This window comes from Galeopterus variegatus, unplaced genomic scaffold, assembly GCF_000696425.1.
Source record: "Galeopterus variegatus unplaced genomic scaffold, G_variegatus-3.0.2 Scaffold2994, whole genome shotgun sequence".
NCBI classification, from domain to species: Eukaryota; Metazoa; Chordata; class Mammalia; order Dermoptera; family Cynocephalidae; genus Galeopterus; species Galeopterus variegatus.
Window position 1 is genome coordinate 198693 of NW_007729105.1, and position 13864 is coordinate 212556.

Sequence of the window (13864 nt, forward strand, 5' to 3'; positions counted from 1 at the left end):
CGTGCTCTCCCTAACCCCAGACTCTTTTGTTCCAATCCACCTCCTCCCTAATGAAAGATTCATCTTTATAAATATTAATTTGATTGTATCTCTCCACTGCTTGAAAACTTTGGATGGCTCCTTGCTGCCTAAAATCCAAATTCCTTAGCATGGTAATCAAGAGTCTCCACCAACTGACTGTGCCAGTCCCCGCTCCCCAACATGCTGTTACCTACCTTGTATTCCGGGCACACGGGTGGCTCCCACTTCCCCACCTCCATGATTTGCCTGGGCTGGTCTATCTCTACCTGGATTTAAGGGCTACCTCCTGAAGAAGCTTGCACCAGTCTAACAGAGATGGTGTCTCTATTATAACATACTTCATCTCGCACCTAGTGGGACTGGCAACTGTGTCCCTGTCTGCCTCTTTTCCCAGACTGTAATCTCCTAAAAGACAAGGTCCATGCTGGGGCCTGGCTATTTTTGGATTCAGCTGGAGATGGGTGCCATTAGGATAAGTTTTTATTAAGTGTCTACTAAACACATACTGTGCCGGAGGCCCCTGCCCTCCTGAAGCTTATAGTTTAATGAAAACGTAAGTCAGGAAGTCAGGAAAAGTATAAACAATAGTACAACAAATGGGTATGTGCCTGGGTACATGCTCGAGAGACTCAAACCTCTTCCAGGGCAGACACAGGTCAGACTGACCTGGGTGGAACATCCTAGCACAGGCTGAGGCAAGACAAGCAGGAGCTGGGGCTGGAGGCTCATTTGACAGGCGCTTGTGAAAGACAGGTGAGCCTGGTAAGTGAGAGGAGGTGGGTGACCATCTGCTGAGGAAACTGAGCCTAGGCTGCAGGGATAACCCCCACTCCCACCAGTGTTAACCATAACTGACCCCAAGGCATTCCTGCTGCAGGCCAGAGGCTGGGAGGCTGTGGGCCTCAGCAGGGGAGGCCTCCGAGAGTTGACTGCATGTTCTTCCCCTCTGACTCTCCTCTCCTTGCAGATGTCACCCCCTTGCGCAAACCCCGCAAACCCCTAAGGGCCTTCAAAAAGGTGTGGGTCCCCATCATTGCAGCACTGCTGATCCTGGCAACCATCATCATTACGGCTCTCCTCAGTAAGTGACAGCTCTTACCTGACTTTCTCCCCCTCAGTGAGTGACACCCTCCACCCTCATCCCCTCAGTAAGTGGCAGCCCCCACTTGACCTTTACCCCCTCAGTAAGTGGCAGCCCCAACCACACCCTCCACCCAACCACCCCAAAAGCCAGGGGCAGGTATTTGCATAAAGCTTTGCAAAAAAAAAGTTTATCTATTATAACACCAAGGTCAAGGGTTCAGATCCCCTGCTAGTCAGCCATCAAAAAAAAAAAGAAAAGAAAAAGAAAAAACGTGTATCCACATGTATCCACCCTCCACTTTGAAGGGAGCCTTCCTCCAAGAGTGAAAGGGGGAGATGAACTCAGCCTCCATGTATCCCAGGTGGCTTCTATACCAGATGACTTCTAAAGGGAGAGCACAGGGCATTTGTTACAAACCCACATGGGTAATTTGCAGGGGAAGCCACATACCCTGCTGCCTCCTCCCCATCATCCGAAGATTGAGAGCTGAGTGGATCTGAGCAGCCCTACTGGCTGGAAGAACAGAGAGCATTTCTACTTTGGAGGAGGGAGAAAGCCAGGAGGCAGCAGGAAGGACCACCCAGGCAGATGGCACCCCTCCCCACCTTCAGTGCTGTCTGCATCACAGCCAGTGCCTGAGACCAGTGTGATCTTGAGCAGGCCACTGTGCCTCAGGCAACTTATCTGTGACAAAGAATATTAAACTGCATGAGCAGCAATTCCCATGGTCCCTCTCAGCTCCCACATTCTGTGACTGAGTCCTTGCCCTCATCAGCCCCACAGTCACAGCAGGGAGTAGAGCACAGGGGATCAGAGTAGGAATCAGGACACCTGCTACTTGCTGCTGTGTGACCTTGCATAAGTCCCTCAACCTTTCTTATCCTCAGTCTCCTCACTTGTAAAATGTCCTGCCTCCCTCAGAATGACATCGTGCATAAAAGACCTGGATAAAGAGCAGGTTGTGCAAAAGTGTGTGTCCTGCATTGTGCAGTGATGGGACCTGGGACACACATTTGCTACCCAGGGTAGGACTACCTGTGCAATGGCCTTTTGGGAGGCTGCACTTGTAACCATGGTGGCATTTCCACCAGCAGCAGCCACCTCCTCGTAGGAGGACATGCAGAGGTCCTCTGGTCCAACCCCTCATTCTACACTGAAGCACAGAGGTTCAGAGAGGAGGCTTGGCAGTTGGGGACAGAGCTGGGACAGGGCCCAACCCCCAATTGGAGCAGATTCATCCCCATCTCATGGGAGTAGAAATGCAGATTTACCACATAAACACCATCCAAATCCCTGAGGGCCCTGGGGGGTGTGAGATGCAGATAACTCTTGTCATTTCTTCTTGACCTTGGCTGGCCCAGCATGATGGTGGTTTTGCAGCAGCATCAGCACATTTGTCATCCTGTTTTATTCAGGGTAATATTCAAGTGAGTTTGCATTCTCTGAGTACATGCCCTGCCATAGCGGAGAGCCAAATTCTTGAAGGGAAGCCAGGGAAGGCACTAAAACATAATTTAGAGTTGGGCTCTCCCGGTCCCAGAAAGCCCTGTGTGGCTTCCAGGCCTGGGTGTCCCAGATTCTGCAATCAGGTGGTAACTCAGTCCTTCATCTTGGGCTAGGTTCCCTCAACCTTTTGGCTTCTGGGGTCTCAACTGGTGACACTGTGCCCTGGCTTTGTTCCAGGAGTCTAGGGTGGCCCTGCTGTACCCTGGCTCCTGACCATGAACCAGACTCTGAAGGTCTAGAAAATATCTGACCTGCTCTTTCTCCTTTGCTTCACCCAAACCAGGAGCATGGGGGCCGGCAGATGACATCTTGAGCTACCCCAGGGAGTTAGACGGACCCTGGCTGTACCATATTAGCGCTCCGTGGCCTTGAAAAATAAACCCTAACTCTGATTCTCCCTATTTGTAATGTGAGTTAATGATGACACTTGCCTCCCAAGGTTGTTGTCAGGATTCCATGAGGTATGGAAAGGTCCTAACACAGTGGTAAGTGGGGACCATGGTTAGACTTATGCCCCCACTCTCAGGACCAGCCAGGAGAGACACTGGACTGGAGAAGGGAACGTCAGGCCAAGGAGAGTTCAGTTAGGAGGGAGAGGTTCCTTCCTGCCAGGTGTGGTTTTTTAGCTGTGAGTCCTTACCAAGGAAAAGTTGTGCGACATCTGTCCCCTGAGGGGTTCATAACACATTTCCATCCTCCCAAGTCAGCAAAGGAGGAACAGCATTGAAGGCAGCCTGCAGGATCTGAAGACAGCAGGCAGAAAACAAAACAAAACAACCTCTTAATGGTCTTTTCAATCCCAGATAAAAAACACCCAATTCTAGAACTGTACTTGATAGTTACGAGACACTTTCACAACTGCCAGCTCACCCCATGTCCTCAGCAGCCCTGTGAGGTAGATACCGTCATCCCATTGCACAGATGAGGACATTGAGGACTAGGACAGGGAAGTGATTGGTGTAAAGTTGCACAGTACATGGCAAAGCCAGGACTCAGAACCGGGTCTTTGGACTCCGGGTCCCTGTCCTGTCTTCACCTCTGTGACCAGACAGAATACTAGGGAGTAAAAGACTGTAGCACCTGTCTCTAAATGTCTCTCACACACACACTGTCTCTCTTGATTTCTCAGCCATCTTGTGAGCATGAAGAAGGTGTTATTATCTCCACTTTACAGATAAAGAAGCCGAGGCTCAGGACCAAGCACATCTGCTACTAGGTGGCAGAACTAAGCCTAGAACCCATCTACCTGTCTCTAAGCCCCGCAATGTTTTCAGGAAAACACAGCCTTTCCCTGCCCTGCTGCTGCTTGACCCTCAGCCCTCTCTTCCCTCCCTGTGCTTGCCTTCCAGTCAAGGTGATTCTGGATAAATACTACTTCCTCTGCGGGAAGCCCCTCCACTTCATCCCAAAAATGCAGGTGTGTGACGGCGAGCTGAACTGTGCCTTGGGGGAGGACGAGGAGCACTGTGTCAAGAACTTCCCCACTGGGTCTGCAGTGGCAGGTGAGTCCAGGAGCCGAGGGACAAGAGTGGGCACAGCAGGAAGTCTGCTCAGGTCCCCGTGGCGCACTGTACAGCATCTGCCAACCTGCTTGTTAGTTTCCGTCTCTGTTGTACGAGGTTCTTGAGAGCAGGATCGTGTCTTGTCTACATTTAAATCCGAGTACTCCCCACACATAGCAACACTCAATTAACTGTCTGATGGATAAATGTGGACCAGAGGGGACAGGAAATTGTAACGGAGGCTGTCCCACTCCTGCTGTGCCTGGGAGGATTTGAGGCACAGGATGACCTTGGGGAGTTCCTCCTTTCCATGAAATCTGTTATTTCAAGGGAACTAGAAAAGAGACTGTAAGCCACTTAACCAGCTATTGCTCCTTCTATTCATTAGTGTGTATTGTAGCATGCTCTGTAACAGAACTGAGCTACATCCGTCAAAGGGATATGAGATGTTCTAGCATAAAAGCCCATGTTCTTTCTTGGACTGAGCTAGCCCAGCTTGATTCACCTGGTACTTGGGCTCTGAAGAGAAAAAGATAATCCAGGAAATGGGTGATAGAGGCTTTCAAGGGGTGCTGAGTGACTTCCTCTTTATTTGCTCTTTTTTTAATTAGCAGTCAAATGCCTGCAGGCACCTGCCCTCCGATTGCCAATGGTATTTCTCAGTCAATCTCCCCCTCTGGCCATACACGAGGAAGGACCTAGGTCCCTCACTGAGTTGCCCCAGGCTGAGAAAGCAGCATGGACCATGAGTAGAGTGACCACATAATGTGTCATCAAATCTGATACCTATAAGAGCAAAAGGGGGCGCTATTAATCATTGTGCCAGGACAACAAGTCAAAATGGAGATTGACTGCAGGACATTTGGTTGCGTATCCAACACCAAAACAAGCCTCAAACAGACACAGCCTAACGGAGGGCGTCCCTTGATGTGGAAAGTGGTGGTGCTCTCTGGCGTTCCCCAGTTCTGGGCTGTGGGGGTCGGGCTGGTCTCACGATGAGTTCTGAGAGGGGTGGGCCAGATGGACCCCACCCTCCAGCTGACCCAGCCTCCTCCCCTCCCAGTCCGCCTCTCCAAGGACCGATCCACCCTGCAGGTGCTGGACTCGGCCACCGGAAAATGGGCCTCTGCCTGTTTCGACGGCTTCACGGACGCTCTGGCCAAGACAGCCTGTGGGCAAATGGGCTATGGCAGGTACCCAACCCAAGCCTCCAGAGGCTGTCACCTCACCCCTGCCACCTCCTCTCTTCCTCTGTCTTCCTTCCTCTTTCCTCCTCTTCCTTTCCTTCCTGCCTTCCTCCTTCTTTCCTAAAAATACAGGCACTGGAGTCAGACAGAACTGCTTTTGAATCCCAGGACTTTCACTTACATGCAACATGAAGTTAAATTTCCTAAGCCTCAGTTTCCTCCAGAGTTAATTGGGGAAAGTAATGACAACCTCATAGGGTGACTGTGAGGTGCTAGTGAGAGAATGTATTCTGCCCCCTCCCCCCACACACAAACACATACACACACACATACACACACACACACACACACACACACACCCCACGCATAGTTCTAGCTCCTTTGCAATCCTCTTTTCCTTTACTCTTCAAGACTCACTCCTTTGTCCTGACTTTGCAAGAAGCTGTCCGTCCAGTAATACAAAAGCTTAATTTATTTAGTCAAAGTCCCATTGGTTAAAATTTCATTTAAGCAAGCCTGATTTCATTAGGACCCCATCATCCACAATCCCAGCTCTCTCAGCAAATTTCAAAAGCAGTTCCAAATATGGAGTGGATAAAAAGGTGTATAATTATAAGGGTAATTAGCTTATATATATTTATATTCACTTGATCTTGGCAGAAAACAAAAAAGGTAGTTATTATTATACGTATTTTATAAATAGGCTCAGAGAAGGAAAGTAACTTGCTTGGGTAGTAAGTAACTGAGAAGTAGATTAAATTTTAATTTAATTTGTGCCCAATACCCCTAATTCCTTGGCATCAGGAGTTATAATGGCATCTCTGTTTCTAGGTTAGGTAATTCTCTCTTTTCATGGGGCTTCATCTGTTATGGAAGGGGAGATGAGACAGTTGATCACCCAAAAATCCTAATTGCAGAGGCTGGAAAAGAACCCATGTATTCAGTTGCAGAGTGGGATAACCTCTTTCTGGAAGGCCCCAAACTTCTTCAGGATTCTAAGAAACTGGACCCAGAAACTAGGCAGAAATGATAACTGGCAGACAACACCAATCAATCACAGAACTCTCTCCCATACATCCCTAAAGCAGCCTCAAGGTCCTTACTCAGTAAATGCTCCAGGCAGCCATTACAAATCGATCAGACCTATTTGCCCTCTCTGCTCTCTGGTTATCAGGCTTCTGCTGCTCTCTACCCTCCATGGGATACAGCTCCCATCACTCTCTAGAAAGGACACCCTGCCACCTTCATTTCCAAGGACATGAAGAAGGCACACCCCGCACCTGCTGTTCTCCCCTCCTCCTGCAGCCACTTCAGCCCAGCCTCCCTGCAGACAGCCCTTCCTCCCCCCTCAGTCCAGTCAACTGCTGAGTCAGGTGTCCCTAGCACCGCAGGCTGAGGCCTGATTATGAAACCCTGGTGTCTCCAGGGATTCTTCAGATGATAAGCTCCTGGAATTTCTGCCCTTCTGGAGCTCACTAAGGCACCAAACCACCTGGTTATTGGGCTCTTAAAAAATCAAAGTTGGTCAGAATTATTCATCAGGATGTAAATGGTGAACAGAGGTTAATTTCCTGGGAATGTCCATTTCTGCCATTGTCCCTCCTTCTGGGTCTCAGATTTCTCTACTTTGTCACCTGGATTGGAAGTCCTTCTTGTCCTAGGACCACAAAACCAAGGTGGGAAGTACCCTGTGGACCATCATTTTATAGAGGAGGAAACTGAGGCTTGGAGAGACCCAGAAAAGGAACGTGACCTACTCAAAGTCACGCATCAAACTAAAGGACAAGAACCTAAACCTGGAGGGCTCTTAAAGCAGACTCTGTTCCTCCCAGGTCCACCCAGGTAGTGCCACCATTCCTGGCTGTGAATGAGCCATTCAGCCAGTGCCGTGAATTGACCCCAGCCTCCATGCAGAGCTTGTACTAGCATGATGGGGTGGAGAAGAAGGGAAAGATTTGGAAGAGGCAGATTCAGTAAAGGAACAATCAGAGAGAAGGGATTAATCAGGGAAGGCTTCCTGAAGGAGGAAAGACTTAAACCCAAGGTTTGAAAGAAGGCAAACACAGATTAGCAGAGGGAAAGAGGGAGGAGTAGTTCAAATGAGAGAAATGTTGATCTGGATTCATATGAAGACTGATCTAGTCCTGACCTATCTCCAAGAGGTCCATAAATGTACCTCTACTATTAAAGTTAGACCAGACACCATGTTTGGAGAACCAAATATCCATATTCCAATTCTCTCCAAGGTGAGAAGGGAGCTAACCTGGGTCCCTTTGCCTCTTTGTTCCCCCTGCTGTGAACCAGAAGAGAATGCTGGGAAATTTAAAATAGGGACAGAGCTGGAAGTTAAGGGGATCCCTAACATTCCTCCAGAGCTCTGTGTTCTGGGCTAGTAGTCCCCTGCCCAACAAAGCAAGGCCACATCAGCACTGAGCTAAGGTTGAGTCCTGGAATGCCAAGGGAATGTCCCTTACTATACAGCAAAGCAGCCCCACCCTCACCGACAAGTGCCAACACCATCCCCTGCCACCCCCACCCCCACCCCCGCTCTGCTGGGAGTGGGTGCTACTCCTATCATCTTGTTGTAATCCCTTGCCCCAGCTCACGACTCTCTCTCCCTCCTGATATGAGCAGCAGACCCACTTTCAGAGCTGTGGCAATTGGCCCAGACCAGGAACTGGATGTTGTTGAAATCACAGAAGACGGCCAGGAGCTTCGGGTGCGAAACTCAAGTGGGTAAGTGAGAGGACACCTGCTGGCATACAAAAGACTAACACATGGAGGCTGCTCTTAGGGCTGTAGCCAGCTCACCCTGAAAAGACCAGCAGCAAGGAGACTGTAAGCCAGACAACAGGAAGAACTCCTAGCCAGGCAGATCATTAAATGTCAAGAGCTGTAGAATCACATTTCTGAGAGGTTTTTCTGTGTTGACCTTTTTTTTTAATACAATGGACAGCTGGATAAGATGTGCTGACCTACCCGAAGGCAGAGGGATGGATAAAGTGAACTTTGCATCAATCTGAACAGTAAAACCAATGTTTTTTCCTACTACATTAGGTTCCCTAATAAATTACCCAATAGACAAGATTTCAAAGGTCAATTTGCCCTTCCCCAGGCAAGAGTAAGACCTCCCCACATTCCAGTGATCCAGGGAAGAGACTCCATGGCCCTTGTCAATGGCCTATTCACATGCCCCACCACCCTGCATTAGAATGCAGCATCCGAATGAATTCTGTCACACTACAGCAATTCAGTCACACTGGCTCAGAGAGGATGCTGGCTCCTTAGCATTCAGGGAAGTTGCTTATTCATCGAAGAGTGAATCTTGGAAAGGACAGGGTTGGTAGCAGAATGATCATCTGCCTGAGATTCCATCGAAATCCCATTTTTCAGTTTGGAAAGCCCATAGTGTAGCAGGCTCTGTTCCAGGCTCTGATCTCTTCCCTCTCTGGATGCCAGGAGCCAGGGTTGGGCTTTGAAGCAGGCAGGGCCTAGCACGTTGTAGGTTCTTAACAGTGGGAGTGTTGAATCAAATCAAATGAAACTGAGTGTTAATGCAGTTTCTAGACTGTGCAGTCCCCATTATGCAGGTTTCTCAGGTATTGGGAGGGGACTTGAATCAACAGTGCCAGAAGGCCTGAGCCCCTGCCTCCCAGCTGGGGGAGAAGCAGAAACCACAGGGCCCTGTGTCTCTTTTCCAGACCCTGTCTCTCAGGCTCCCTGGTTTCCCTGCAGTGCATTGGTGAGTACGCCCCATCTCTAAGGGTTTGGGCCTGGACCAGCCATGAACAGGGAGGGGGACCTTCACCCTCACTCCTAAATCTCTCAAAGAGTAAATCTTGGAAAGGGCAGGGTTGCATTAGCATTAGGTGAAACTCCAAGTTTTGCTCTGCTTTGGTCCAGCCTCTGGGCTTGTCGGCTGATGCTCCTGCAAGTGGTTGATGTAAAGAACTTCCTCTACCATCTGCACACAGCCCCATGGCCTGAGCAGAGACCTAGGAGAGAAAGAGGAGGAAAAATGGAAAGGGCAGGACCAGGCCTCCACCCCCTACCACCCTGGTCAGGGCCCACACAACTTCCTTTGTCACCGTCAGCTCAGGTATCCAAGATCATATTACCCACATTCAGTTGAGCAAACAGTCATTGAAAAGTTAGAATGTGTCTAACTTTGTCCAGGACCATTTGGAAGTAGAAAATAACAGACAAATAAAAGAATCCCAGGAGCTTATGACTGAGTAAGAGAGAGATGCAAGACGACACGTGGCAAGTGCCAAACTGAGTAGCAGTCACAGTGGACCTGCTGCAGAGAGCTGGACAGGGTCAGAAGACCCAGGCGCTAGACCCACCCACATCCCATGTGACCTTGAGTAACTCCCCTAACCTCTCTGAGGGGCGTTTTCCCAAGAAGCCCTTTAGTCCAACTGCCCAGTGAGGATCTCAGGGGTCCGTTCTAGCTCTAACAGAGGAGATTAGAAGAGAAAACAAGCGCTGTGGCCCAGCTCATCCTACTGGCCTCATCCAGAAGAACTGAGCCGGGCCTGCAAAGATGGCCAGAAATTGCAAAGCCTAAGAGAAAAGGAAAAAGGTCACATCACTACCTTTGCAGTTTAGCAGTGTATGTGCTTCCCTGCTGGATGTTAAGATTTTTATTCATTAACATGTGGCCCCCCACCACTATCTAGTGTGTGGGATCTGGCACATGGTGGCTAGTCAATGAATGAATGAATGAATGAATGAATGGTCACATCCTCTGAAATGCTGTACCAAGTAGCACTGAAGGCACAGAGATGTATAAGTGACAGGTCTTCCTTGAGGAGCTTCCTGTCTTACTGAGAAGACAAGACCGAAGCAAGATGACAATAAAAGGCTGGCCAGCACTAGGGACAGGCTGTGGGAATTCCAAAAGAGGAAGATCCCCAGGGATTAGGTGGCCTGGAAGTGGTGCTTAAGCTAAACACTGGAGAATGAAACTGTAGGTTCATGGAGGGCAGGACCATGTCTGTCTTTCTGTCTTGTCCACCACTCTCCCAGTATCCAGCACTGCCCCCCAGACACAGTAGGCACTTGACACAAGTCTGTGGAGTTAATTAATGATTTAGATAAACAGGAGAGGAGACATTTCAGGGAGGGGAACTTCCTTGTGTAAAAACAGAATGACTCTTTTAGGAAGGTACAAGCAGGCTAAACACTGGAGAATGAAACTGTAGGTTCATGGAGGGCAGGACCATGTCTGTCTTTCTGTCTTGTCCACCACTCTCCCAGCATCCAGCACTGCCCCCCAGACACAGTAGGCACTTGACACAAGTCTGTGGAGTTAATTAATGATTTAGATAAACAGGAGAGGAGACAATTTCAGGGAGGGGAACTTCCTTGTGTAAAAACAGAATGACTCTTTTAGGAAGGTACAAGCAGAACAATTTGGCTAGACAGGAATTTTCTATAAAGACAGCGGGAGGCTGCCGGGAGGAGAAGTGTCAACTCTGCCCTGCCCACGAAGAGGGAAGTGAGAGCTTTGAGGGAGTGACAGCGTGACATGGAGAAAGCAGTGTTGGAAATCAGATGATGTTTGATAAACCTCTGCCTTGCACAGATGCATGGGAAAGGATGGCAGCCTTTTTCCCTTAGAATGACCACCATGGCAGTGGCTGCCCAAAGGAATGGAGGAGGCAGAGAATGGGACAAAGAGGTGGAATGGGAGGATTTTATAGGAGTTAAAGGGTCAGATGTGAATGCCAAGTCAGTGAGAAGACACGATGTCAGATTGCAAAACCCCTTAGCAGGGGAAAGGGACTTGGAGAAAGATGATTTGGGGAAAGGAAGATCTAGTTTCTGGAGATTTCTTCCCACTTCCAGTTCCCAAAGCAGCTGTGGGCGTCTGTTTACTGTTACTCAGTGGGAGTGGCTGGGGACAGTCCACCTGAGCAGGGCTTTCGTAATTCTGCATCACTATTTGGTTTGAAGGTCTTGAATTCCCAGCATAAGGGACACACCCATGATCACAGTCTAAACTCCTAAACACATCCAAAGCCAAAAAAAGGAGAGGAAGATTTAGGGAAAGCCTGTGGTCTGGGACACTCAATATCTCCCCATGAATAATTCCAAATTGGCCTGGTCCTCCCCACCCATCTGGTCACAGGGCCCTGCTCAGGGTAGACGGCGGGCTCTAAGGGGAGGCAGCCCCATTCCCCAAGAGCCTGACGTCCTGCTTTCTCCCTCCTCCCTACCGAGTCCAGCCTGTGGGGACAGCCTGAAGACTACTCGGGTGGTGGGCGGGGAGGAGGCCCCTGTGGATGCCTGGCCTTGGCAGGTCAGCCTCCAGTACAATAAACAGCACATCTGTGGAGGGAGCATTCTAGACCACCGCTGGATCCTCACGGCAGCTCACTGCTTCAGGTGAGGCCTGGCTGTGAGGAGGCTGGGCAGGGGGGCGGTCAAGGCCATGGAGGGGCTGGAGAGTCTGGGGCCCTGTCTCCTCCCCCTCTTCCTTTCCCCTAGAAACCACTAACAGGGTATGGCCACCCCAGTGAGATGCTGGCCAGGATGCCCTTTGTTGGGCATTGGGGTTTGAGCAGAGAATTCTGGCATCAAGCTTGACCTCTTCCAGGTGGGAAGGCATCAGACACCCAGTGTCCTCTCCCACCCCCATCTCGTTCACTGCACCAAAGCTCTTCCCATCTGCCTGGATTCCCAAGAACTCACTCCTTCTTTACCAGTCTTCCAGGAAGTGGTTCCAAGGTCTAGAGTCTCTGCCACTCCCTCATTATGTCCAGAAACTTAAGAAAATTAAATAGTATGGATTCCCTTTCAGCACGGCACAGAGAGTCCCAGCCACACCTCTGGGAAGGGCCATTCCCAGGCCCTCTTCACTTCCATTCATTCACATCCAATGAGCACCTACCCAGGACCAAGTGCCAGATTATGTCCCCAAGTGCATTGGACCCCTCACTGCCTTCAAGGGGTTCACAGTCTAGGCCAGTAGTTCTTAACCTTTTTTTGAGAATCTCACAAGAGCTGTAAATCTTTTCCCGGAAAAACACTCCAGCACACTAAGCTGTGTCTGGTGTCGGGAGAAAGAAAGACTGGCACATAAGGTAACTGACTATAGTATAGGTGCCACGTGAGTAACACAGACAGGAAAAAGGGTTGCTGGGACCCCAGAGCTCTAGCATTGGAAGCAGCTCCTTCCCCCGCCCTCCAGTTAGAAGTTTCCTTGGGCAGGTTTCACTAAGGAAAAACAATCGAATCCACTTTTAGAATTTGGCTGCTGGTAGGGGATTCCTCAGACTTCCCCCTCTCCACGACCCCTGCTCCACTATCATATTACTTCCTAAGGCAGCGACACCCAGCACCGCAACCCCAGGGCCTGAGGACCCAGTCTTTGGTAAAGCCTCCTCATGCTTGGCTCGGGCCTGAGTCCAACTGTTTCTGCCCCCAGGAAGCATCCTGATGTGTCCAACTGGAAGGTGAGGGTCGGCTCAAACAAATTGGACAACACTCTGTCCCGGCCTGTGGCCAAGATCTTCATCATTGAGTTCAACGTCATGTACCCCAAAGAGAAGGATATTGCCCTGGTGAAGCTGAAGTTCCCACTCACATTCTCAGGTGAGAAGTGGCACCTGGGAACACAGCCCCACGGGCGACCTGAGCCCCTTACGCCAGGTTTCGCTCCCACTCTGCCGCTAGCTCACTAAGTGGCCCTGGGCATGTCACTTCTCCTCTCCAGGCCTGAGCTTGCCCATTTGTTCCCAACTTATATATCAGCCTAACACCACTGAAACAATGAGACTTCCTCAAGCTGTCAGCTAACCCCCACACCATCCCCTGCTAGAGTGTCTTCCAAGGTCCATTTTCTCTATTTGGAGCACCTCAAGTGAGAATCATAGATTCTTCCAGTCTTGGAGTTGTAAGGGACATCCAGTTGTAAGATAATCCAGTGCATTCCCCACCCATAACCAATGCCCAAGAGCCTACAAAATATTCCTGCCAAGGGGTCATCGCGCCCCTGTTTGCTCTCCTCCAGGGGCAGGGAACTCATTACTTCTAAGGCAGCCCCTAGAATCGACCAATGCCCAAGAGCCTGCAAAATATTCCTGCCAAGGGGTCATCGTGCCCCTGTTTGCTCTCCTCCAGGGGCAGGGAACTCATTACTTCTAAGGCAGCCCCTAGAATCTTTGAGCAGCTCTGTTAGATGCCTCATGCTTGTTGAGGAGTTTTTAGATCAGCATTTCCAACTGTGGGTTCCACAAGACACTTGTCCCTTGGGGGAGAGAGGGTTCCATTGTCAGATAAGTTTGAGAAGCATTTTCATTTATAGCTCCCTTCTTGGAGCACATTAGTTTATTAAAGATGTTAGAAGTTTTTAAAAATAATCTGTTATATTGTGTTTAACACCCATTTTCTAAACTTATTTGACCACAGAATTCCTTTTTCATGCCACCTCTCTTAACATCCCCCAGAACAGGTGTTATAGAAACCTTGATGTAGACCTTTCAGAGGGCTTAGCTGGCAGGCTCTCCTGAACCCTGGGGTTATTTCAAGATTTGCACCAGGGATTTGTTTTAATC

The 13864-nt window shown here is 49.6% G+C and overlaps 1 protein-coding gene across 1 annotated transcript in view; it reads left to right on the top strand.

Moving 5' to 3' along the window:
- Window positions 1–13864, top strand: part of TMPRSS4 (transmembrane protease, serine 4) — a 36320-nt gene that overhangs the window by 18405 nt on the left and 4051 nt on the right. The window contains exons 3-8 of the mRNA XM_008583684.1: window positions 3961–4113; window positions 5177–5306; window positions 7932–8036; window positions 9002–9042; window positions 11534–11693; window positions 12736–12902. Of these exons, the coding sequence (XP_008581906.1) occupies window positions 3961–4113; window positions 5177–5306; window positions 7932–8036; window positions 9002–9042; window positions 11534–11693; window positions 12736–12902 (756 nt within the window). The remainder of the gene's footprint in view (window positions 1–3960; window positions 4114–5176; window positions 5307–7931; window positions 8037–9001; window positions 9043–11533; window positions 11694–12735; window positions 12903–13864) is intronic.